Source organism: Dipodomys ordii, unplaced genomic scaffold (assembly GCF_000151885.1).
Source record: "Dipodomys ordii isolate 6190 unplaced genomic scaffold, Dord_2.0 Scaffold61, whole genome shotgun sequence".
In the NCBI taxonomy this organism is placed as follows: Eukaryota; Metazoa; Chordata; class Mammalia; order Rodentia; family Heteromyidae; genus Dipodomys; species Dipodomys ordii.
In genome coordinates, this window is record NW_012267277.1 from 9,876,710 (window position 1) to 9,902,173 (window position 25,464).

General features: G+C 54.9%; 1 protein-coding gene across 1 annotated transcript in view; it reads left to right on the top strand.

The window, feature by feature from the left end:
- Window positions 1–25,464, top strand: part of Kazn (kazrin, periplakin interacting protein) — an 85,262-nt gene that overhangs the window by 15,826 nt on the left and 43,972 nt on the right. The window contains exon 2 of the mRNA XM_013022299.1: window positions 7,172–7,360. Within this exon, the coding sequence (XP_012877753.1) occupies window positions 7,172–7,360 (189 nt within the window). The remainder of the gene's footprint in view (window positions 1–7,171; window positions 7,361–25,464) is intronic.

Below are 25,464 nucleotides of genomic sequence, written 5' to 3' on the forward strand. Positions count from 1 at the left end.
ATAAGCACCTTCTAGGAGGAAAACTGCCCGTGAGGCCTATCACCTGCTCTTGGGGGCAGGGGGAGGGAGGAGGAAAGCAAGGAGGGGACAATACGGACTTCTAGGGGCAAGAGAACAAGATGGGGACCTGGAAATCGGTCGTCTGGTGGCAGTGCCCCCTCCCTTACCTCTTTAGGTGCATTGCAGCTGTCTGGGCACCTGGTTGGATCTCTGCCAGGGCCACTTTCTCTTCCAGGACCTTCAGGAAGAAGGGGCATTTTCTCCACCGGGCCTCTGTCTCCCTATCTGCCTAGACTTTTCTCTGCCTCTCCCTCACTAGGCTCTGGGAGTGAGTGAATCTCAGACCCTGCATGCTGGGAGGTGTTACCTGGGCTCTGGGGAGAGGTGAGCAGGGCCCAGGTTTACCAGGTTAAGCCTTTGAACTGGTCCTAGGGCTTGAACTTAGGGCCCAGGCACAGTTCCTGAGTTTTTATGCTCAAGGTTAGCGTTCTACCACTTGAGCCACAGCTCTACTTCTGGCTTTTTGGTAGTTAATTGGAGAGGAGAGCCCCATGGACTCTCCTGCCTAAGGCTGGCTTTGAACTGAGATCCTCAGATCTCAGCCTCCTGAGTAGAATTACAAGCCGGAGCCACTGGGTGCCCCCCCCTCCCCTCCAGGTTCTTACCATCCTACCCCCTGGAGTTGCTGGCTGGTTGGTGCCCCTGGGCATCCCTCACAGAGTGCTCTCTGATCTGGGCTCCTGAGCAGCTCAGGCCTTGTGCTGCAGGGTGTTGGGATTCACTCATGGGGTGCCCAGAGCCAGTCTTTCCTGGCCCTGACCTGCTTTCTCAGCTCAGGAAGATTTTTCTATTAACTCCTTTGGCTGGGAAGCGGACCTCGTGGTGTGTGGGAAGGACCCCGGTGGGAAGGCCCCTCCCCTCTGCCCCCAGTCTGGGCTTGGCTTTTCAGAAGGAGGCCAGGGGAGCTGGGATGGGGTCTCAGTCCCCTGCCCCTCTGAGCAATCCCAGATGGCACTGTGAGGGAGCCACAGCAGCCTCTCCCCGTCCATCCCCTGCCCCTCCCCTCCCGCCCCACCCTGCCCGCAGGGAGGCCTGAACAGTGCTCATTAGGGACTTTATTGGTAAACAGTTTAGAAAGACGGCCCTGCCAGTTTTTGTAAGTGAAGCATTTAAAGTATGCAGAACATATTTTATTTCTTCCCGCAACAGCTGCTCGGTTGGGCTGGAGGACGCCGAGTGAGTTTTAGAGCTTTGCAGTGCTCTGCAGGGCTGGCGGGCTCCTCTGCCCCCGGCGGGCAGCCGTGGGCAGCCCGCGCCTGCCCACCCACAGGGTCAGGTCAACTCTAGATGGCATGGGGGCTGAGCACCCACACTGTGCCCGGCTCCTTTTGGAGCCATGCCACAACCACCCTGGACCAACAGTTCTCTTGTTGCTGTTCTCCACATGGGGACAAAGAGGGGACCTGCTAAGGTCACCCAGCCACTGAAGGACAGAGCCAAGATTTGAACCAGGAGGCTGGGTTCAGACCCATGCTAGGTTACAGGGCGGGTCTGGTGGAAGAGTGCAAGAATTGCCAGGGACCCGCCTCAGTTTTACCTGCACAGTAGCCCTCCAGCTCTGCTAGTTTAAATTCTTCTGGGTGGGGCACTAGTGGCTCACCTGTACTCCTAGCTACTCAGGAGGCTGACATCTGAGGGTCGCGATTCAGAGCTAGCCTGGCAGGAGAGTCTGTGAGACTCTTATCTCCAATAAACCACCAAAAAACCAGAAGTGGCACTGAGGCTGAAGGGGTAGAATGCTAGCCTTGAGCTGAAGAGCTCAGGGACAGCGGCCAGGCCCAGAGTTCAAGTCCCATGACTGACCAAAAAAAAAATTCTTCTGGAAGCTGGATCTGCTGGCTGCCCACTTCTGATCTCTGTGTCAGCCCCATGCCCATGCCTTGAGCCCCAGAGTGGAAGCGCCCTGGAGTGGAGGCCTGAGAGCAGTTATGGCCCAACGCCATTTGCACTTTGGCTTCTGGCCTACAGTGTGGCCCAGTGGTTAGCTGTCTGTTTCTGAAATTTCCTCTGGGCCTCTGCCTGGCTATCTGTGAACCAATCCTTGTTCTGAGTTTGGTAGTTTTGGGGGGGGGTTTCCTCCCACCCACAGCTAGACGGGGCCACCCCAGCCTCTGCCATCCACTCTGGCTGCTGATGGGACAGTGGTGGGGACGGGGACAGCCTCCATGCTGGCTCCGCTGGGGCTGAGGAGGCTGGCTAGACTCTCATCTACAACTACAAGGCACTGTGCAGCCTTGTGCCCAGTGGCCAGGGGAAGGACAGGCCTCAATTAGTGAGGGTAAATCGTGCCTCGTTCCTTTCTGTGTTTTGGTTATTTTTCCTAGGATGAAGAGGGAGGAAGACCTAGAGTGGGAGGTGGCAGAGGGGGGGGAGTGCCGGGGGGAGGGGAGCAGTTCTTTGGTGGACATCTCCCTCCCCAGGCTTGTTTCTGGGGAAGGGAAGGTCAGTGCCGTGGCCAGTGTTGGAGAAGCCTGCAAGGCAAGGTCCAGGTTCGCTGCTGCGCTCTTCAGTTAGACTTCTGTCCTGGCACTTAGGTCTGGGAGCCTGGTCTTCATACTGGAGAACCTGGCTAGGGATTCAGCTAGTCCTTTTTTTGTGTGTTTGTTTATTGTTTTTGCCAGTCTTAGGGCTTGAACTCAGGGCCGCCTGGGCACTGTCCCTGAGCTTCTTTTGCTCAAGGCTAGCATTCCACCACTTGAACCAGTGTACTACTTCTGCCTTTTTCTGTGCATGTGGTACTGAGGAATCGAACCCAGGGCTTCATGCATGCTAGGCAAGCACTCTACCACCAAACCACATTCCCAGCCCCTGGGAAGCAGCCAGTCTTTCGAGCTAGGATCTGGCTGTGCCACGCTGCCCAGCTTCCACCTGCACTTCAGTGTGGCTCATGAGCAGGCCCAGCCCAGGAGCAGTGCCAGGGAGAGGGGAGACAAGGCTCTGGGGCTCAGCCCCTCAGGCAGACCCCAGCAGCTGGTGCGCAAGGACCCCTGCCTGTGGGAGAAAAGTAGAAAGGCCCATCAGAGTGGAGAAGTCTGGAAAGAGCCCCAGGTTGGGTCTGTCCAGGGGCGGGGAGGGGCTGTCTCTGCGGGCTGGAGCACCTTGGTGCTCCCAGCTCTGGGAGGCGGTAACTTGGTGCTCCCAGCTGGGGGGGGGGGGTGGGCGCGGTAACGCCTGGTCCCCTTTGATCCTCTCATTTGGGAGGGAAGTCTGCTAGCTTGAAACGGAGCAGGTAGAGATTTATGGGGATTAGGGACACCGGGTAAGCTGCCCCTGACCACCAGTTGTTGGGATTGCTTTTCAAGTGAAAGGGACAGAAAATGCAGCCCAGGCTGGCCAGGACGGGAGGAAGAAGACTGTTGGTTTATGTCAGTGAGAAGTCCAAGGCTTCGAGGCGCGGTGGGATCCAGTACTTGGGTGTTCGGTGGCTCCAAATATAAGAGGGTGGCCTGGCAAGGTGACGTCACTCTGAGTGCGTGGCTGTCTTGGTTTGTGTGAGTACAGTTGGGACTCACAGCACACATCCCCGTCCCCGCGTCATCTTGTGAGGTCTCAGCACGTGACCCCATCCCCAGCTCACGTGTGGCCATGTCACGTAGGAGGGGGAGCTGGGTGCTGGAGCCAAGATGCCTGGGGTTCAACACTGGCTCCCCCCTTCCCCTGTGACCCTGTGCTTCATCTCTCCACCTCATCTGTAGAAGACTGGGGGGGAGGGGGTGATAATTGCTAGGATCTTCTTCCTGGAGATTAATCTAGGTAAAGACGACGTGTAAAATACCAGTTTGGAGCAGAGGTTGTGCTCAAGTCTTAGCAAAGGTGTAATTGATAGGGCGATGCATGATGTGTATAATGTTGTTATGTAGACCTCTTCTTGGGGAAACTGGGCTTATAAATTTGCAACTCATTGGGAACCTTAGAGATCTAGAGATGCCTCCTGTTTCTAGGTGGCTGCTGCAGCTCCAGCCATCAACACCACTTTCAGGATAAAAGGTGGGCAGAAAACAAAGCCTGTTTCTCTTAAAGGCCTATTCTCGGAATTTCTTTCTGTGCTTCACTGGTCAGAACTGGGCCACCTGGGCATGGCTAGCTACAAGGGGGCTGGGCCTAAAGGAGATGGGCTGCAGAAGGGCAAGGCTTGTCCCGGCTCCCGCGGCCACTGGTATGGGTGCACTGTGCCTGCTTGCCCGTGGGGAAGAGGCATCAGGGGGCCGCTGTTGCCTGGCATGCTGCTGGTGAGCAGGTCTCCAGGCAACGCGACCTCCCTGCCAACCTGTGGAGGCCCTGGGACGCAGCTGAGTCTGGCTTCTTTTGGCCCCCTGCCCTTCCCCTTCCCAGTGTTCCAGTGGCTGGCGCTGCCCAGCACCAGCTGGACAGTCCACGGCTGCGTTTTCCTTTGCTGTCCTTGGGCAATGCCAGGACTCTGTCTCTGGCTAAACATGGCCACACTTCCTTCCTGTCCCAATCCAGCACCCCAAGCAGAGGTGTCCGTGGTCTGTACTGCTCTGTCCCGTGTCTTCGCCACCAGCTGCACACACGTACCTGAGTTGCAGCCCACGTGACCAAGAAACCGGGCAGTGTGGCAGCAGACCAGAGCCCGGGTCTGTTCTCACAGAGAAGTGCAGAATTAGTAGCATTCATCTGTGAGTCCCTCTGGCCAGGCATGGTGATGCACTCCTGTAGTCCCAGCACGTGGGAGGCTGAGGCAGGGGGATCTGTAATTCCAGCCCAGCCTGGGCTACATGTGAGCAGGAGCAGGGGGAAGGGCCATGCTGTTCTGAAGGCCTGGACAGGGACAGGGAACGCCCAAGGTCACACAGCAAGGGAGACAGAAAGGGAGACTTCTGAGACAGAAAGCAAGTTCTCCCAGCTCCAGTGTTCCTTCTAAAGAAGGCAGTTGGTCCCCGGTGCTCAGAGGGGAGGGTGGGTTGTGGTGCTGGTTGACACCCAGGGGACATTGTGCTGGGCGTACGCAGTGCTACAAGTGGCTTTTGAGAAGTTTTGTTCTTTGCAGTGCTGGAGATAGAACCAGGTGTTCTGTTACCGAGCTACTAATTATAGTTAGGGCGGCTGAGGCCCAGGACGGGGTGCCCACCATAGTCCAGGGCTGGGAGCTCTGCTCCTGGCAGAGCCGGCCAGGGCGGGCAGGGTGGCCGGGGCTGGCAATCTGGGTTGCCCCGCCCAGGTAGGCAGGTGTGCTTTGTAAGAAGGGTGTCTCACTCTCCCTGAAGTTGTTTTTCCAGCCTGGTCCCCTAGGGCTTGGCTTGTGGGGCGCTGCACCTGGTGTGCTGCCCTCTGGCTCCCCCAGGCTTGTTTGAAGCCTGACCACAGGGGCGGGGCCTCAGCCTGGTACACCTGTTGGAAAGGTGAGCTGAGCCCAAGGAAGGTTGTGGTACCGGCGCCCCCGCCCCCCCCCCCCCCCCCTTGGTCTCTACTGAGTGCTGGGGTGGGTTCCCCTCCCCCCAGAGGAGCCTGCTTTTGGGCCACCTGCTTCCTTGTGCTCATGTCCCCCTCGTCCATCCCCTCTGGTAGGAGCAAAGCTACTTAGGCAGACAGGAAGGCCTTTTCAATATGAGCATGGCCTGTGCACTGTGGGACATTCTCATGCTAAAACTTAACCTGTCACTGACCTAGGAACTTCCAGTTTGTATCTGGGGCTTGTTGTTTGTTTTGCTATAAATCTGTCAACCAAGTCTGGCAGCCCATACAAGCAGAACAGGGTAACAACTGGGACCTTGAGAAGTGACCTGGGCTGTGGGGGCCAGCGGCTAGGTACGGATGGGCAGCTAGGAGTCCTGCTTTTGAAGCCCAGTCTCTGGGGACCCAGTGCACAGGTGAACCCAGGGCTGGGTCAGGAAGCCCAGTAGCCACACCGCCAAGAGAGAAGAAAAAAAACCCACAACAGGCGGAAGCAACCTCCCGATCCCACCCATGTAGGATATAATACGTAAGCAGTCACTCACACTCTACGCTGAAAGTAGACCAGGCCTCCTGCTTTCTTCTACTCATGCATTCTTTTCATGGTTCTGGTCCAGGTTCAGCGGGTGCCAGGTGTGGCTAGGTATGGGACATCTCCAACAACAAAAACAGTTTCCCTCCCCCGCACACACACCCCTGGGCTTCGTTAGCAATAAACAGTTACCCAAGGGTGCTTCCAGAAGGCCAAATGTATGCACCGCGGGCAGGTGCCCACCACAGCCTCTGCCCGGCCCTCCCGGGGGCTCATGTCGGTCCCTGAAGAGGTGGGCAGAGGTCTGTGTCTCCCTGAGGAGGTGGTCAGGAGGAACTGGTAAAGGCTAGCTTGGCAGGGGCCCTGGAGGGGCACAGGGCCCCAGTGCTGGCAAGCGAGTGGCGCGTGCACGGTTCAGGTGTAGGCAAAGGCCAGCTCACTGCTTTGGTGGATGTTTCGATGGTTTCTGCTTAAGAATGCCTCTACAATGTTTGTCCTCGAGGTGTGTATGGCCTGTCGCACGGCCCGTCCCCAGGTGGAGCCCCACACCCAGGGCCTGTTCCCCAACGCAGCGTCTCTGTCAGGACTGGGGGTGTGAAGTGGCTGTAACACGTGAGGGGCCTCACCTGTCACTGAAGGATGATGGCCCAGCTGGGGACACCTGGCCTCTCCTCCTCCCGCCTGGCACTCTCACACCAGAGCTGGGTGAAGAGCCACCAAGCCCTCTGCTCTCAGTGTCTCCCCATTTCCTGCGGAGTGACTCAGGGTGAGCGCAAAGGTGTTCTGCACAGTGCCAAGCTCCCGAGGGCTCCGTGCTGCACCAGGCGGGGCAAGTCTGCCTCTCAACCTGGGATCAGGGGCCTTGTTCAAAGCTGCCGCTGTGAACTTGACCTCCTGGAGTGTCTTGATCTCCGGGCCACAGCACCACGGTGTGTAAGGGAGGGGTCACGGAGGGTGCCTTACCGTGGGATACGTTGCGTGCCGTGGCCCACGGTCGTCACGCCCATTTCCAGGGCCACCATCCTCTGGATGGGCACTCCGGGGACAGTCATTGCAGCAGGGGCACCCGGGAAGGTGGGGGCTGGGTTTTCCTGTGTCCTCAATGAGAGGGACAGGAAGTCAGCACCCTGGGAGCTGCCCCGTGTGACCTGTGCTCTTGTCCCCTAGTGCTACGGGAGGAAGTGGCCCGGCTCCAGGAGGAAGTTCACCTTCTCCGGCAGATGAAGGAGATGCTGGCCAAGGACCTGGAGGAGTCGCAGGGCGGCAAGGGCCCCGAGGTCCTCACGGCCACCGAGCTCCGGGTCCAGCTGGTGCAGAAGGAGCAGGAACTGGCCAGAGCCAAAGAGGCCTTGCAGGGTGAGTGACGCCTCAGGCAGCTGCAGCTCTGCCAGGGGGCCCAGCCTGCCCAGCCCAGGGCCTGGAAGCCTGTGTGCTTTGGGGTGGAGGTGCATCTCCCTCCCACCTCCAGGGGGACCGCCACACCCTGCGGGCACCTCCCTCAGAGCCAGGAGTTTATTACATGGACGTCTTTCTGGGCTGGGTCTCTGGTCCAGCAGCCTGCTGCCTCCCCTCCTGGGGTCTTGATGGGGAAATGTGTGTCTCCCCAATTCCCTCCGGGGAGGTTCTGGGCCTCTCTTGCCTGCTGGGTCCAGCACAGCTTCCCTCCTGCCAGGGGAGGAGGTGGGACTTGAACACAGCGTGAGTGTCCAGGCAGCCTCTTGAACAAGGGAGGGAGCCTGTGGGCCCTGTGGGGTCCTAGGAGCTGGCTGGGGATCCCACACCTCTCATGTCCTTCTCCCCTAGGGCTCAGGGAAGGCCGTCGAAGGTTATTTTAGGAAGGTGGTAGGTCACGTGTTAGGTCACCTGCCACAGAGCTTTGGGGTCCACAGACTTGAGCCCTGTAATGACTCTGTTGCTCCCAAGCCATGGAAGTTTGCAATCTGCTTTCCATTTACTGCTCACAAGAATGAAGAATGTTCTAGAAAGAGTAGGTTTGGGGAAGATCAGGCCCATGGGCTGCAGAAGGCTCATGAAATCATGCATGATAGAACAGACACGCGTGTTTCTCGTCCGCTGCCTGCCGCCTCCTGGCCGTGTGGGTGGCTGGTGTGGCTCCCCGTGATGTGATAAATACCCAAATGGCCCTTGGCAGGAAGCAGCTTCTCCCGTGGGAGCAGGACCCCAATATGTCAGCTTACAGAGTCTGCTTCATGATGACGTCATCCCAGCCCCCCCAGGCCTCCGCAGGGAGCTGTGGTAGGCCCGTGGGGCGGCTGCAAGGCCTTGCCTGTATGTGAGCGAGGGCCAGCTCCTGTGTTGTTGGCTTGTGCAGTCTTAGACCTTGTGAGCTGTTTGTTTCTAGTATTTTCTTTCTTTTTCGTCATCATCTTTTGGTACTGGGGATTGAACTTTCTTGCTTGGCTTTTAAGTGCTCCCAGCCCAGCCCCCTCGCTCCAGGCACAGCTCCTCGGAAAGAACATGAGCCGCACCACCTCCCAGCTCCCAACAGGGGTGTTCCGAGCACATGACACGCCATGCACCCCATCCTGCTAGATGCTCCTGGCCACTGCTGCCCCCCACTCTCATCACAGATACCGCACCAGAATGAGACTCCGAGGCAGCAGCACCCCCTGCACCAGCACCTCCCGCACCCACAATCCACATCCCCTCTGGTTGGGGATACCTGGATACAAGAGACAGGCATCTTTAGCTCAGTGAAGGGATGGCAGACTCCACAGCCAGACTTGAACTTGAATCCTAGCCCTTGGACTTGCTGTGTGACCTTGGGTAGGTAGATCCCTCAACCTCTGAACCCTTTGCTGAGGGTCAGGATAATAACCGTGTCTCTCCTAATTGGGTCTATTCATAGAAACTACTTCCTAGGCTGTGAGGGTTAAATGAGATACAAAGTGCTTGGCTCCATGCCTGGTACCATTAATGCAGAGTCTTAGTGGTGCTGAGATGGAGGAGGACACCGCTCCTCCTTGGACCTGCTTAGGGATGTGGGTTACCTGACTCCCATCAGGAGCTCCCGGAACGGAAGCGCCCCCCTTGCCTGCCAGCCCATGCAAGCTCAAGGTAGCAGTGTCCTTGAAAGGCAGGTCAGCGGCCGCCTCACCCCCCTGCAGTGCTACAGCGCCATAAATAAGATGCTTCCTCGCCAGCCAGCTGAGCCCGTGGAGCATCAGCTATAGACAGATGTGGGCAGAGAGAGCAAGAGGAAGGAGAGAAATGCAGGCGCAGAGCCAGCTGCAGATGTCTTATCTGCAGGCCCCACCCACCCCACCCCTCCCAACCCTGGACTCTTCCCCCATGGGAGAGAATTAGGGGCTCAGTGCCGGAACACTGCAGGACCCCAACAGCACAGCAGTGACCAGTGCCTAGGGGGACTAAGGGGTCTTGGAGGATTCCACTGATCTCGTGGGGATGAGGGCAGAAGCCCCAGATGACCAAGTCCAGTGGCATTGGTGTGGATGTGAGTGAACCTATGGCCCACCTCACAGGGAGCCTGTGGGATGACCCTGGGGGTCCGGTGAGCATTGCAGCGGTGACCATAATGAAGACCAGCTTCTTTCATTTTTTGGATTCTCTTATCATCATGTGGAGGGTTTTCCACAACAAGAAATACTCTTTGAGAACATAATTTTTAATGACTACATAATGTTCTCCCAAATGGAAATACCATAATTTACTTGGCCATGTCCTATTATTGGACATTTAAGTGCTTCCCTTTCCCCCCTCCCCATCTCTCTCTGTTTCTCTCTTTCTCCTCCTCTTCTAGGCTGTGAGTGTCTGGGAACACAGCAGCCTCCTGGATAACGCTGGGTTTGAATTTCTGCACAGGTGCTGCTGGCAGGCGCTATCATAGAACCCTTGTTCTTTGTAAAAATCAGTCTGTAGCTTCTCCATATGACAGCAAAAAAAAATGATAGAAGCCTGGTTTCCTCTCATAGAGGGCACAGGATCTGCTGCGGCTTTCCCATACCTGAGCTGCCTGTCCCAGACTAACCAACTTTATTAATTATTTAATTAATAGTTCACCAAATGTTTCTAGAAAGCTTTCCTGTGCTGAGACCTGTCCTGTGGCATGGTTTGGACCATTCCAGTCCTGTCTGTAAACTTGTGACTTGCCCAGAACCTATGACATTCCTACCCCATGCAAGTTGGATGAACACCTTTTTTTTTTTTTAATGGTCAGTCAGGCCTGCGACGAGCTAAGCTCAGTAGAGTGGGGGCCTAGGCTTCTGCTGCCCTTGCAGATATAGCTGGCCTGCAGCCAGTTGTTAGGAAGTGCTTCCAAGGGGTTGGACAGAAAGCCTGCCACAGCACAGTATGGGGTTTGAAAAGTGACTTGAAGGCCGGGCGCTGGTGGCTCACACCTGTAATGCTAGCTGCTCAGGAGGCTGAGATCTGAGGATTGAGGTTTGAAGCCAGCAAACAAATTGAAAGACTCTTATCTCCAATTAACTAGCAAAAATCTGGAAGTAGATCAATGGCTCAAGTGGTAGAGTACCAGTCTTGAGTAAAAATAGCTAAGGGACAGCACCCAGGCCCTAAGTTCAAACCCAATATTGGCACCAAATAAATATAGACTTATATCTCCTGGCTCCTTCCCTACATCCATTCTATTCTCTGTCCACACCTTCCCCTCCAAGACCTGTTCATCTTCTGCCTAGCTGATTGCCCAGGATTGAATTTGTCTGTTCCTCTAGGTCTCCAGATCTAGCCTGATGCCCACCCGGAATCTCTCCTGTCTTGTACCCCTGGTGTGAAAGGCTCTGAGCTGGCAAATCTCAGAACTGGGTGGAAGATTCCAGAATGTTTAACTTGACAGAACATCTTCCTAATATACTACTGGTGCTTTTTTTTTCTTTTTGTCAGTCGTGGGGCTTGAACTCTGGGCCTGGGCATTGTCCTTGAGCTCTTCAGCTCAAGGCTAGCATTCTACCACTTGAGCCACTTCCACTACTGGTGCTTGTACCTGGAAAGCTTCTCAGGCCCCAGCTGCCACCCAGTTGCCCACAACGTGTGGCTAATGGGGAGAAATATCCAGTCTTAAAAGGTCTGCTGTAGTGTCAGCCAAGCAATCTGAGCTGCTTCACATTGTAGACAGAGACCCAAGAAAGACACATGTCCTCAAGCACAACTAACTGGACCGGGCGGAGGGAGGAGAATATACTAGGACTTGAACTCAGAGCCTTGAGTTTGTGCTTAGCTTTTTTGCTCAAGGCTGGTGTGCTTCCACTTAAGCTACACCTCCCCTTTCTGCTTTTTAATGGTTAATTGGAGATAAGCTCTTGCAGTGTTTTCTACCTGGGCTGCTGTGGGACAGTGTTCCTCATTCTCCTGAACAGCTAGGATTACAGGCATGAGTCACTAGCACCAGCCATAACTTCCTTTATATTTTTTGAGGAATTTTTTATTAGTATAAAAGAGTTGTACAAGAGGGATATTTGTACGTTTTCAATTCTAGTGCAAATGTATTTTTAAAATAGTAGTAGGGAAATTTACAAAGATTGTCAAGTTCCCAGATATACCCAGTTTCCCCTTAACCTCTTTCATTGCTTTGTACAGATGCTTTTAAAGCAATCTTGTGCCTCTTGTTTAATGGCATCTCATTGGTCAAAGCAAGCCACGTGAACAGATCCATCATCTTGTGGGCGGGTACTCTGCCTGGTTCCTTGGCAACTGTTTCTGCCACCACCCACCCGGAGCCTGGACTCTAATCACTAGCTCCCTGACAGCACACTTGGTCCTTTTGTTTTTGTTTTTCATGTGGTTGGGTTTTATTTTTTTTCTTTTAAATTTTTGATAGGGTATGTGACATGATGTTGTGATTCAAGTGTACATAGTGTAATGTTCAAATGAGGGTGAGTGGTCTTCAATTTTTATGACAGTGAGGACATTCAAACTCCTGGTCTGCTATTTCGAAATACGGGATTCCTGCGTGTCAGCAGTCGCCACCCTGTGGAGGGGAGGTCACCAGGACTTACCTCCTCGCATCTCACTGGGACGCCAGGACGCTGCCCTCCTCCCCCAAGCATCTCTCTGCCTCTTCTTGCCTGCTGGGCCGAATGCCCCTGCAGCCCCTCAGCAAATGCCCTTCCAGCATCTCAGCGAACACCCTTAGCCTCCAGCATCTGACTGGACACCTGTATTATTCATGACAGTTTCCCACTCATCCTGGAAATGGCTGAAGACAAGTTGTCTGGGCTCACCCCACACTATACTGGTTTGGGAAGCATTTGTTAGGCCTCCCCAGCCATTCTTTCCTGTTGGGGTACCTATATTGTATTTGGTGTGAATACCCCTGGGCATTTTGGGTGATATTCCTTCTAGTTGATACCTGCCTGTAGCACTGGGAAAGTCCCCGTCACTCACCTCTCTCCTTGCTCTGCCTACGTCAGCCATAGTTCCTCCCAGCAGCCCTTGTTAGATGGATAGTGTTGACTAGTCTCAGTTTCCCCAGCTACAGAGCAGAGGTGAGAGCAGTTCAGGGATTTTTTTTTCCTCAGGCTTTCTAATGAAGAGGTTTTGGAGCCAAGATTTGTCCCCAGTGAGTGTGTTCTCTGCTGCTCTTTGATCTGGGTTGTCATAGCAATAAAGAAGAAGGGCCCAAGATAGGGAAGAGAGAAGGAGCCAACCTGGGTCTGGGTGTTGTACAGAGGCTCCTGGAGGCACCAGAGTTTGTTGATTCCTTTTTGCCATTGCTCAGGAGGTTGTCCTGGGGGACCAAGGCTGGTCTGAGCCCAGGAGCCTTTCCTCTCACCTCTCCCCACCTTTCCCTTGCCTCTGGAGTGGAACACCCCAGCCTGGGGAATGCCAGCCAGCCCCGGCCACAGACCAGGCTAGGGCTTAGGTACAAGCAAGGACTACGGGTCTGGGCTTTTCCTTTTCTCCTTTACTCCTGGACTTATAAAGCTTTTTTTTTTTTTTTTTCTAGAGCTGAGGACCGAACTCAGGGCCTTGCACTTGCCAGGCAGGCACTCTTCCCCTGAGCTAAACCCCCAGCCCCCTCTCTTCTATTCCTGGAAAGTGGCAGGGGCCGCTCCAGCTGAAGAGAGAACAGAGGCACCACCTGTGGTCTGCAAGGACCTGGCCTAGAGTCCTGCTAAGTCCCCAGCAAAAGAGATAGAACTTCCAGCCTTGTGTGGGTCCTCCCCACAGCCTTTCAGTGACGTGGAAACACAGAAGGAAAGTGAAGCCACATGGCCCCCAGGGAGGCCCTCTGGTTTGGGCCTAGGCAGGGTGATTTTTTGTGATAGCATAGGGTCCTTGCTCTGGCACCTAGCATATATATGTGCAGTTTCTGTGTGCCATTTGTAATGAGCAAAGCTCATTTTTTAAATAAGTTTTGAAAGACTCAAACCAGAAGTGAAGGCAGGAACTGGTGGCTCACACCTGTAATCCTAGCTACTCAGGAGGCTGGGATCTGAGGATGGAGGTTAAAACCCTCCAGGCATAAAAGTCCCTGAGACTCTTAACTACAATTAATCAGCAAAAAGCCAGGCTGGAGGCCTGGCTCAAGTGGTAGAGCACTAGTTGTGAGTAAACAAGCCAAGCAATTGTATGAGACTGAATTCACACCCTGGTGATGGAGGAGGGGCATGGGGATGGGTGGATTAGGAGAGAGGAGGGGATCACTTCTGTACTTCCTATGTAACCTTTTTCTGAATGCCAACTTTAGTAGGTCACAAAGGGAACCCAGTGCCAAGTAGGCAGAGTCTCTGGAATCAGGCTGACTATGCAGGGGGTCTAGACACCCATCCTTTCCAGAGCTCGGCATTCAGGCTTCCGGCCAGCATTCCAGGAACAAGAACTTGTGGCCTAAAGCTGATGTGCTGTGGCCGGGCTTTGGCCCAGCTCTTTAAATAGCATTGACCACACCGCTGACCAGCCCGGAAGCCATCAACATCCCATGAACTGCCCAGGTCTTGGTAAGCAGAGCCTGACAGAGGAGGCAGAAGGATAGGCATTTATTTATTTTATTATTTGTTTATTTATTTTGGCACTGAGCTAAAAATTTGGAGCAAGCCAGGTACTGGTACCTCATGCCAGTAATCCTAGATATTCAGGAGGTGGAGATCTGAGGATTGAAGAAAGCCCATGAGTATCTTATCTCCAGTTAACTACTCAAAAAAGCTGGAAGTAGAGCTGTGGCTCAATTGGTAGAGCTCTAGGCTTGAGCAAGAAAGCTTAGGGACAGCACCCAGGCTCTGAGTTCACACACACACACTCACACACACAAAACTTGGATCAGTTTACCCATATCCTAATTCAGCCCCGGGGGTGGGGGTGTGTGCATGGTTGAGAAACAATTCCATGTATATAGTGTGTATAAAATAACACTGCTAGAGAAGATATGAATGAGGGTATTGTAAATGTGGTTGTAGTTAATTTACATACATGAAAACAGAGCAACAGAGCTTATTGAATTTGTTTTCAGATGGAGTGGAATGAGGGAGGGAGATAGATGGGTGCGGTCACTCATGTTGGTGAGGTTGTGTTACCCTGCAGACAGGGTCCAGCTAGATGGGGATAGACACACAGTGACCATCTGGAGCTGGGACCCCTCTCTCCCACCTTTGCCTGGCCCTGAACAGAACACTTGTCAGAGTGTCCCAGACTGGGCCTGTGATGGAAAACCATGTGGCCCATGGTCTGTCAGAGTCCCCAGGGGCAGTCACGGACACCTCCCACACGTTGGGGTCTGGGAGCACATGGGGTCAGGTGTGCAGATATCTGTGTGTTGTCCATCCGCGGGATGGACTCAGCCCTTGCCACTCTGGACCCAGCAAGGTGGAGGAGGGACAACAGAGAAAGAGGATGCAGGCTGGGTTCTTGGCTGGCACTAGAGGGCAAGGGCTCCCACCCAGCCACCCCAGCATGTGCTTGTCCACAGACCTGATCTAGGTTCTAGAACATTCTCCTGCCTGGGCACGGCATTCCTGAGCCCTGACTTTCTGGTTAGGTGAGCCACCAGCCCTGTCCTGAGCACTGACCTTTGTTTGTCTCCCTAGCATGTGGCCAGAGTGACCCATGGAATGTGCCTCCCCCCTGGGGACCCATGCACACCCCTGCCTCTGAGTCACCCAGAGAATTTGTGCACCGGAGCGTAGGCTCCCCTAGTGGCACCCAGCGGAAAGGCCAGGCCCAGGCTAGTGTGGCTCCTGGAGCTCCAACTCAGAGCTTGGGCACTGACCCTGAGCTGCTTTTGCTCAAGTGTAGTGCTCTACCACTTGAGCCACAGCGCCACTTCCAGCCAGCCAGTTTTCTTTTCTTTTCTTTTTTTGGGGGAGGGGTCTGGTCGTGGGGCCTGAACTCTGGGCCTGAGCGCTGTCCCTCAGCTCTTCAGCTCAAGGCTAGCGCTCTACACTTGAGCCACAGGGCCACTTCCGGCTTTTTTCTTCTGCTTATGTGGTGCTGAGGAATCAAACCCAGGGCCTCAGGCATGCAAGGCAAGCACTCTACCACTGAGCCACCTTCCCAGCCCAAAAGCCAGCCAGTTTTCTATGAGGGCTTCAGGAGGAAGGTCCTTTAGGGAACTAGCTTTGAGGCAAAAGGAGCAGAAGCTGAAGGGGCCTTGGCTATGCAGGTGGCCACTCCAGAGACTGGCCTGCAGGCCCAGCTCTGTCCTCTCTGCTTCCACCAACTGTGCCCACCCCCCTCACACACCTCCCCCCCACCAGAGCCTGCCTGCCTTACTTTCTTTTTCTTTCTTTCCCTCCCTCCCTCCTTTCCTTCCTTTCTTTTTTCCCTTCTTCCTTTCTCTCCTTGGGCATCTGCTCCTCCCACAGAGCCTCAGTCAAAGCACTCTGGACCTTCATGGCCCAGAGCTCTGGGTGACTAGTGTCCCTGGTATTTGCAGGATGCCAGGGATGGGTCAAGTGTGGTCCGAGGCTGGGACCTTTAGAGGCCTGGTGTAGCCTCTGGTCCATGGAGAAAGGGGGTTCGTGGATATCCAGAGCCATCCAGCCCTTGGTTGGTGTGGCCAGGAGGGGGGTCTTGGTGGCTCTGGGCCCTTCCCTCCCTCTCCCTCCCCTCCCCTCTCCTCTCCCTCCCCTCCCCTTCTGTCCCCTTGGGATCTTCCCAGAAGTGAAGCCCTTCCAGGCAGGTGTCTCTGAGAGTTCTTCTCTCTTGGAAGCTCTGTCCCCAGGCTGCCCACTGAGGGAGGGGAGACTCGGGGTGTAGGCGAGGCATTGTAGCCCCAGAGAAGAGGTGTTCCAGGCAGAGGCTGGCTTTACCAGGTTGCCCTGGAAGGGGAGCCAAAACTCAGACTTGGTAGCTGCTAGTTACTAGTGGCAAATGGGAAAGGAGGTGGGACAGGTGGGGGGAGGAGGAGGAAGACCACAAGGGAGGAGAGGGGCTGCCCTCAGTGGCCCTGTGTTCAGCCCAAGTTCCCAGGAAAACCATCAACCAGTTGAGAAAACCGTATCTTACCAGCCCTCCACATTGGCCAAGACCCTTTGACCCTCCTTTTGAAGAACAAAAGTGCAGGCAGGTCACACTGCTCACCTTGGGTCCCATGCAGCCCTGGTTAGAGGCAAGACCAGGCTCTGGGCTCCCTCCAAGTCTCCCAAAAGAAAGGACATGGGTGAGTGAGCCCAGCAGGGCCGGACACTGCCATCAGCAAGGCACTTCCGGGTGGTTCGGGAGTTGCTACACTATCCTACCCTTCCTGTGTTCACACACACACTCAGAGACACAGACACACACACAGACACAGACACACACACACACACATATAACCTTGGCTTTCAGAAATTCACGCCAAGGCTTATCCTAGCAGGAAGCAGAAGTTTCTAGGGATGAGAAAGGTTGCTCAGGACGCTGCAAATCTTGCTTGACCTTGAACATGGGCAGGTCACAGAACCTCTGTTCCAACCCCATTGACAGCATGGGATTGTGTTAACTCAGCCCTGCGGTTGTTTGCCACCTGTGGTTGAGACTGAAGCATTCTCTGGAGAGGTTAGATTACTAAATAGCTGTTTATCAAACACTAAAGGCAGTCATTACAATGTTGTCACTAAGCTCAGAGTGGGCGGGGCTTGGGAGTGGAGAAACAGCTTTGTTAAGAGCTCTGGACAGCAGGGGATAAACTTGGACCTGAAGCTGGGCACAGGCACAGGGCATGAGCTGGACAGGTGCGGGGCAGCCATCCTTGATGGTAGAGGGTAGAGGGGGAGGTGAAGAGGAAGTAGCTGCACCCCCCCCATCCCGCCCCATAGGAGCAGGTCTCTACCCCTCGTTCCCCACTTTCCTGTATTCCTTGCATGCCCCAAGGTCACTTGCCCAAGCACCAGGTGCCAGGATCTATCAGGGCATGACAGACCACACTGTTCTTTATGGCACTGGACCATGAGAGAGAGCATGGGCGTCTCAGAAAGTGTTGCACAGCGCGGAGGGGAACATATCCCCAGTGACAACCCAGGAGCCAGGCTGCAGGTAGAAAAGGCTGGCATCCCCTCCTCCGGAGACCTCCACGAGCCCCTGAGGCCCTGGCACACAGCACCCAGGCATCCGTCCTCCTCAGCCCCAGGGTGTCCAGGGTAGCCCTTGCTCCTGAGGGTCAGATTCCCCGAGGCTGGAGCAGTGGGTCCAAGAAAGGCCCAGAAGACCTTCTTCCGGTGATAGAGGATAGGGGGCCCTCAGGCTGAGCTAGGACCTAGCCCTCATCCCAGATGCTCAGTGGGATCCTCTCGTGCACTCTCAGTTCCTGACACAGGATTGAAGGTTTTGAAATCGCATCTCGGTCCTCCAGCACAGTCCTGTCCATTGCCCCCTCCGCGGCTCATATACTGTAGCCCACTGGCCAGTGTGTGCTGTAGGTTTAAACACCTCTGGCCAGTGCTCACGTAGGTATGAATACCTCTGGCCAGTGCATGCTGTAGGTGTGAACACCTGTAGCCAGTATGTGTTGCAGGTGTGAACGCCTGTCTGTAGCTATTGACCAGAGTCTTTGTGAAAATAAGTCAAGGCATCCTCTTTGTAGATATGGAGGAAGTGATGTTCTTTTGCAGTGGTCTCGGGCGAGTGGGCCGGCCGGCTGTGGCAAGTGGCTCCGGCTCTACTGCAGGATTTAGCAGGGGAGCTGCAGCTGTGCCATAAACACAGCACAAACAATGCCAGATGCACTCTTCCCTCGCCAGCTCACCCACCAGGCACCTCAGAGCAGTGAGCAAGCTGGGCAGCTGCCCATGGCCTCCCTTTATGAGTGGTGGTTGGCAGAAATAGTCCTCTCTTGATTTTGTCCTAGCCTGAAAAAGGTTCAGCAATGCCTGTGTGTGTGTGTGTGTGTGTGTGTGTGTGTGTGTGTGTGTGTGTGTGTGTGTGTGTGTGTGTGTGTGTGTACAGGGGCTTGCACTCAGGGCCTCATGCTCTTGTTTGACTTTTTCTGCTCAAGGCTGGCGCTCTACCACTTGAGCCACAGTTGCATTTGTAGCTTTTTGCAAGTTAATTGGAGATAAGTGTCTCATAGACTTTCCTGCCTGGGCTGGCTTTAAACCATGATACTTGCTTGGCTGGAGTTAACTTTGTTACTGTAGAATAGAACCAAGAAGTAGATTTGTAGCATTGTCTTCCAGGATATGCTGGCAGGGAGGAGCCTTACAGAATGGAGAGGATTCCAGTGCCCTGGTTTGCAGCACTGTGCCTGTGTGTGTGCATATGCGTGTGTGTCTGTAGTACAGTCATCCCCAGGATCCCTGTTTTCAGGACTCCCATCCCAGAAACGTCCTCAGGAACCCATGTTCCTTGTACCACATTGCAGTGTCTTCCTCCCACTTCTGTGCACCAGAAGGCATCGCAGGAGGAGGTGTAATGCCCAGTGCAGCAAGTTGTTACTCTGAGCACAGGCCATACACATCTCTTTCTGAGGACAGTATGCGCTCCGTGCTGTCCTCTGTTACCCTGTACTGGTTAGGGGTGGGAACATGCACATGCCGTATGCAGTTCTTTCTACCCCTATAGTTCCATCTGCAGCCACATACTGAGTGCGCTTGGAGAACTGCGTGGACCCAGGACCTGGGAAGGACAGCCATGGGGGCCTGTGGGGAGCGCCAGGAGGCAGAGATGCTGGGGCACCATGCACACCGGCGCCCCCCAAGGAGGAGCCAGGGATCTGGTGAGGGGAAGGTTCCAGGTCTGGGCAATGGAAAGCAACCAAGTGTGACCGGAACATCTTGTCCTCCCTAAGCAAGGCTGGGCTGGAAGACATGAGGGGATTCGCAGGACCAAAGGACCCAGGCTCTCCTGGGTCTGGAAGGGGCCCTGCACAAAGACAGAAAGGGAGGATGGGAGATGATCGGTCACTCTGGGGGGACAGAGAGTTAGGAACCACCAGCCAGGCACTATAGCTATAGCAAGGGATGGATGCCCTATCACACAGGCAGGAGTTGGATTGAGGTATTAACAGCTGGCTGGGGTCATCTAAACTTACCATGTCATGAAAGACCCCAGTTGACAAAGGAACCCTTCAAAAGAAAGGAGGATCAGAACTTAGGGCATGCCTCTGCCTCTCCTGGGTGCCGGATCGGGGTGGTGGGGGAGGGGAAGAGGTCAAGGCAGCCATTGTGGGGACTGTGGGGGACGCCCATGGACCAGGACAGGCAGAAGCACAGTAATAACTCACACTGACGGCCGTGGAAGGGTGAGTTGCGAGTGGTCCCTAGGTGAACAGCAATGCTTGTTCCTGGCACTCCTCAATCCAGCTCTGGAACTTAAAACAGCACTGCCCAGTGCTGGGAGATATTGGTTCTCATTTGCAGGTAGGAAACCCCTCCTGTGCAGTGATCCTGCCTCTGTGAATGTTTGAAGTGAAAAGCAGCAAATCGAAGAAAGCCCTTACCTGCCATTTTCTTGTTTGGTGGACTCCAAGCAGCTCATTAGCTTGCCTGGGACCATGAAGGAATCACAGGGCCTCTGTATCAGCCTGGAGGGTCTGTGTGGGGGCACAGGCCTCTGCCAACCTGGAGGCACAGGGTGGGGGCACAGGCCCCTGTCACAGTGCCCGTTTCCCCTGAATGGACTCATAGGCATAGAAGGCCCATCACCACCTTATTTTGCTGTCACTTCTGGGAGTTGTAGCTCAGACTCATGTGGCAGGCCTTCCACTAGCTGTCAGGTTCTGAGACTGCAATCCTATGACTTCTGTATGGATGTAATTATAGATGTGACTCACCAAGCCTGGCTTGTTTTGTTGAGATGAGGTTCTCAAATATTTTTTTGCCTAAAAGCCATGATCCTCTTGATTTCTGCCTCCCAAGTAACTAGGATTATAGGTTGTGTCATCGCTCCTGGACCTTTATTATTCATGTTCTTCCTGTGTGTGGGGGCTAGGGGTCAGCCCACTGATAGCCACCTAGTCCACAAGAGCTGTTCTTGGCCTGGTTTGGCCACCATAGTTGGGGCTGTATGGACAAGGGTTTGGGAAAGATGGGCTGCAGCCATGTCTTTGGGGGCACATGTATGCCTCCTCTGAGCTCTGGAGTCAGGGGTCCCTGCTGGTAACAGTAGTTTACCCCTCCATCTGCCCCACTGCACACCGAACACTTGGGAGCAGTTGTTAGCAAGCGCCAGCAGCAGAACCACGCAGCCCATATTTACAGGCCAACCTGTCTGCATCCGCTCAACACCGCTGCCCAGAGCTAGCCTTGGAGAGCAGTAGACAAAGGGCGAGGCTGTGTCCCTGGAAAACTATAGAGACCAGTGGGTGCTGGATTTGGCCTGTGGGTCCAGCCAGAGTTAACCATCTGTGTTCTCGGGACAGACCAGGCCTTTGGCAGGCAGCACCCGTGCTCGTCTGGATTAGAAGCTATGTCGGCGAGATGCTGCAAGACCTGCCTTGTGGAGGTGTGCCAAGAGAGGCAGAGCGTGCCAGCCTCCAGTCCAGGGCAGCTTCTGGTTAAACATTAGCCATCGCCTCCCCCAGCTCCACCGCAGAGGATCTACGCCAGACTGCGCTCTATACTGTACTGTGGCTCTGCCCTGTGGTTTAACTACAGGTGTGGACAAGGTGGGGCTGGAAGAGGAGGGGAGCTGTTCTCGGAGTCCCAGCACTGGGCAGCCCCTCACAGGCAGACCCTGGTGCCCAGAGAGGCCTGACCACCTCCCATCCTCACAGGGAGGATGACTGTGGTTCGGAGGGACTGCCCCTAGGTACTGTGTGCCTCAGGACTTACTGTGCATCACGTTGATGTGTATCTTGGTACTACATGCCTAGCTACCATAAACCGTGGTACTGTGCATCTGGCTACGGTGTGCCTAGGAATTGTGCACCTACGCATCTTTCATCTTCACAACAAAATGTCAGAGACCAGCAACTTTTGGCTCTGAAGACTTGTGTTGCGGGTCGTTGCTTGGAGCCTGTGCTGATGTAGCTCATCACAGTGGGAGCGGGTAGCAGAACCTGCTCCCTTCCTGGTCACCTGAAAAGAGGGAAGCAGAAAGAAGGGCTGGGGATATTTGGGATCTGTGTGGTACCACCCCCAGTGATGCCCCCAGCACCTCATTTGGAAGCAGGGCCTTTGCAAGTTCTTTTAACTTGAGGCCCGCCGGACTGATGGCTTTGTTGAAGGAGATGAAGACACCATCTGTGGAAGTACCAGACCAGCCTTGGCAGGAACTGGTGTGCAGGCTCCCAGACCTCAGACTTGAACCTGACCCTGTGACCTTGATTGGGCTTGCAGCCTGATCCTGTGACCTTGGGCTTAAACCTGGTCCCATGACCTTTGACTTGTAGCCTCTGGAAGTGTGTGGCGTGGATCCCTTGCAGCCCAGCTGTCAGTCTTCTCCACTCCCACCCTGGAGCTGAAGGAATGGGTGCCGGAAGTCATCCCTGTGGCTGGAATGGCCCCACCCCCAGAGCTGGAAGCCTGCTGCTTTCTGTTGACCTTGGGAGCCCATGTCCCCCAGTTAGGCAGCCATGTCTTGAGACCATGTATAACAAGCCATTTCAGAGCCCTCGGAGCCGTGGGTCCCAGGTGTTTGGGCCTCGGATTCTTCCCGGGGGCAGAAGGAGACAATGAACTGATGTTTTTCTCTGCCTGACACCTGTGGTGGCTTTCAACTTATTAAGCCTTGTTGTTCCTGGCTCTGGGATGGGCTATGCCAGGCATGGCAGTGAGCACCATGTGGCTGGTGCACCGCTGTGTCCAGCAAAGTGCTCAGCATATGAACGTTTCTTTCCCCAGACTGCAGGTGTCTGCAGAGCTGTCCTGGCACCCATTGCTTAGTATTGGTGTCCCTTAGGCTAGGAGTTTGGGGTTTTCCCCCTGGGCTGTGTCCTTAAGCCAGGAGTTTGGAGGTGTCCCTCTGGTCTGCACCGTTTGCTATGAGGAGGTGAGGAGTGGCAAGCCCACCCTGTCCCCTGCACTGTTAATAAAGCAGGGTGAGTGCCAGCATCCAGGGCCTCCGTTGAAGCTCCATCCCCAGTTCTGCCCCTCTGCTTCCTACCTCATGTCTCCATGTCCCCCTTTCCAGAAGCTTCTATTACCCACCCCAAATGCCCTGGGTGTCTGCCTCTGGTTCACATCCACCTTTATTTGTTACAGACCCCCAAAAGATCAGACCATTGCCTTGTTTTTCTTGAGTCTATAGTGTGTGTGTGTGTTTTGTGTGTGTGTGTGTGTGTGTGTGTGTGTGTGTGTGTGTACACGCTCTACCACTTGAACTACAGTTCCACTTCTGGCTCTTTGCTTGTTAGTTGGAAATAGGGGCTTTCTTGCCTGGGTTGGCTTTGAACGTGATCCTCAGGTCTCAGCTTCTTTCTCAGCTAGCATTACAGGTGTGAGACACTGACTCCTGGCTCACCCCAGTTTTGAGTTTGCTGGCCACCTCTAAACCTCACAAGTTCCACAGTGTGGATCTCTGGCTTGTTTGGAAACCCTCAGGCCTGCTCATCCCAGGCCTGTCCCCTGCAGCTGAGGGGGGGGGGCCTGCCTGTGGACAGTGGTGCCAGCCTTAGCCCGCAGCCCTCCACGGCCCCCAGGCCTCTCTGCTAGGCTTCTTGGGAGCTAGCATGCATCCCCAGTCCACTTGGGCAGCAGACCTGCTGTGCAGACAGCACAGGTGCTCAGCCTTTCCACCCTTGGCATCCCAGGCCCCTCCCCCCATCCAGGCTGGGGGGCCGGGTGATGACTCAACTTGCTTTCTCCCCAAGTCCTGACAAACGGGATTTTAACCTATTGGGTGTATGGCTGTCTCAGAGGCAGAGATGGTGACTCAGCCATCTTGGAACCTTGGGCCCCAGCACAGGGGCCAGCCTGGTGTGAGTATGCCAAGTTCATGGGGTGCAGGGCATGGCAGGAAGGCCACTGGCTCCCTGCTGGAGGTCCCCAACCCTGGGAGGAACTTGTAGCTAGCCACGCACTCAACGAACACAGAGATGTGATCAGAGCAAGTACGTGTGTGCGCATGTATGTCCTCTGCCATGGCCGAGGGCCAGCTGCCCCACACCACCCTCTCCCTGTGCCCTGGAGAACGGAGGGTCTCTGAGACACCCCACCTGGTCAGCCGTCCCAATCCTGTGTCCATACCCAGGCATGGTGTCCAACACCCCCCCCCACTGCCCCCACCGGCCTCCTCCTTGCCCTCTCTCCTCTGGGAGCCAGGTCACACAGGCTGCGTTTCCTGATTCCCCAGGTACCTCCACACTTGGCTGAGCCTGCCACCGTGAATGTTCTCTCCCAGCATTCCCTGCATCCCAGAGAACGTAGGTTCCTCTGCTGCATAGCCTGGGCGCAGAGAGATCCTCCCAGAGCTCTTGCTGCCCTGCCCCCTTCCTGCTCTGGTGACTCGGCTCCAGCCCCCATCTTCCCACCATATTGTCAGTTCTGAGGAGTTTCTATATTAGAGTTCTTCCAGCCCCAGGGGGCCAGGCAATCCATGCAGAGAGTAGCTCATGGATCCTCAGGGTGGCCTCTGGGGACATGGGCAACCCCCCCCCAGGCTGTCCCCTGGGATGGACAGCCAGAGTGGGCGGGGGTCTTCCACAGGCCTCAGAGCCTCCTGGGCTGACCAGACCTGGCACCGGGGCCCAGTGTGGCCCACAGGACTGACATGGGGAGGGCCCAGCCTGGACACTTGGTTGCTATGTGGCATTGGGAAAGTCGATTAACCACACAGCTCCTGTAAGGTGGAGGCATTTGATCTGTACTGCTGTGGGACACTTGGGCCCCTGCGCCCAGACACACAGTAAGTCCCGGTCCAGTAGCAAGCCTGGTTTAAAGTGGTTTGTTTTGGAATGAGGCAGACAGGAAATCAAAGTTTGGCTCTGGGACCCGAAGAGCGGCTGGCCTTGGCTATTTTCCAGTCCTCAGTCCTGGCCTGCTAGGTCCCCGACAAGGGCTAGAGCCACCCCGTAAGCTCCTCAGCCAACATGAGGCAGGGGGAGGTGAGCACCCCCACACCACCTGGCTGCTAACTGACTGACTTCCTGATGGTGTGGTGGCTCAAATGAGACGTTCCAAAGCCTGCACCTGAATTAAGTTTTAAATCTTCACACTCCTCAAGAAGGGGGTTTATTGGCTGTACTTTCGATGGGGAAATGGAGGCATGGAACAATGTTGACAATTCTTCCAGGCCCAGGTTATCAAGTTCAGAGACAGCACAGAAACAGACCCCTGGGTGGGGGCAGGGGAACAGGCTTGTCAAGCCCCTGTGTTAGACTTAGCGGTTGTTTGTATAAAGAAAGAAAGACATTGGTCCTGAAGTCAGGTGGACTCTCTGCTCTTACTACTCTGTGGCCTTGGGAGAGTTACCTCACTTCTCTGGGCCTTCCCTCATTTTTCCATGAGACAGGATACTTACTCATGCTTAGTTTGTGGGATGCTTTGAAGGAAAAGGGGAGGGCAGCCCACGAATGTTTGTTTACTTCTTGACCCTCATTTCCTGCAGCCCTAGGCAGGCCTTGGCCCACATCCAGAGCCTGACCTTGGCCTGGGGTTCCTGGAGGACGTAGGAAATGGTTTTGGCTGCGTGCTCCTGGCTGGGGAAGGAGCTACCCTGAACACTTGCAGATCGCAATCTCCCGCAGCCCCTTGCCAGGTCTTTTATGTTATTGCTGTATTTCATGAGAGGCCTAGTGTTTGTTTAGCAGTGGGTTGGTATTTTTAGAACTTAGGAGGCGTTCTGAGCTTCGAGGAACCAGAAGAAGCTTAGGGATGGGGCCCAAGTGCACACAAACCGGGACTGGAGGCACGGGGCGCCCAGGCCGCCCCCTAGTCCTGCTCTTGGATGCCAACAGCCCTGCTCACTCTCTGGTTTGGGCTCCCAGGGACCAGTGGAGTGGGCACAATATCCCCTGCCTATGGTAGGCGAAACAGCACCCCAAAACTGTCCACTGAGTAACCCTGGCACCTATGAATATGCCACCCCCAGTGGCAAAAGGGGCTTTGCAGATGCGATTAAGGATTTAGAGAGTTGGAGATTATCTGAGATTATCCTTAGCCCAGTGTGACTAC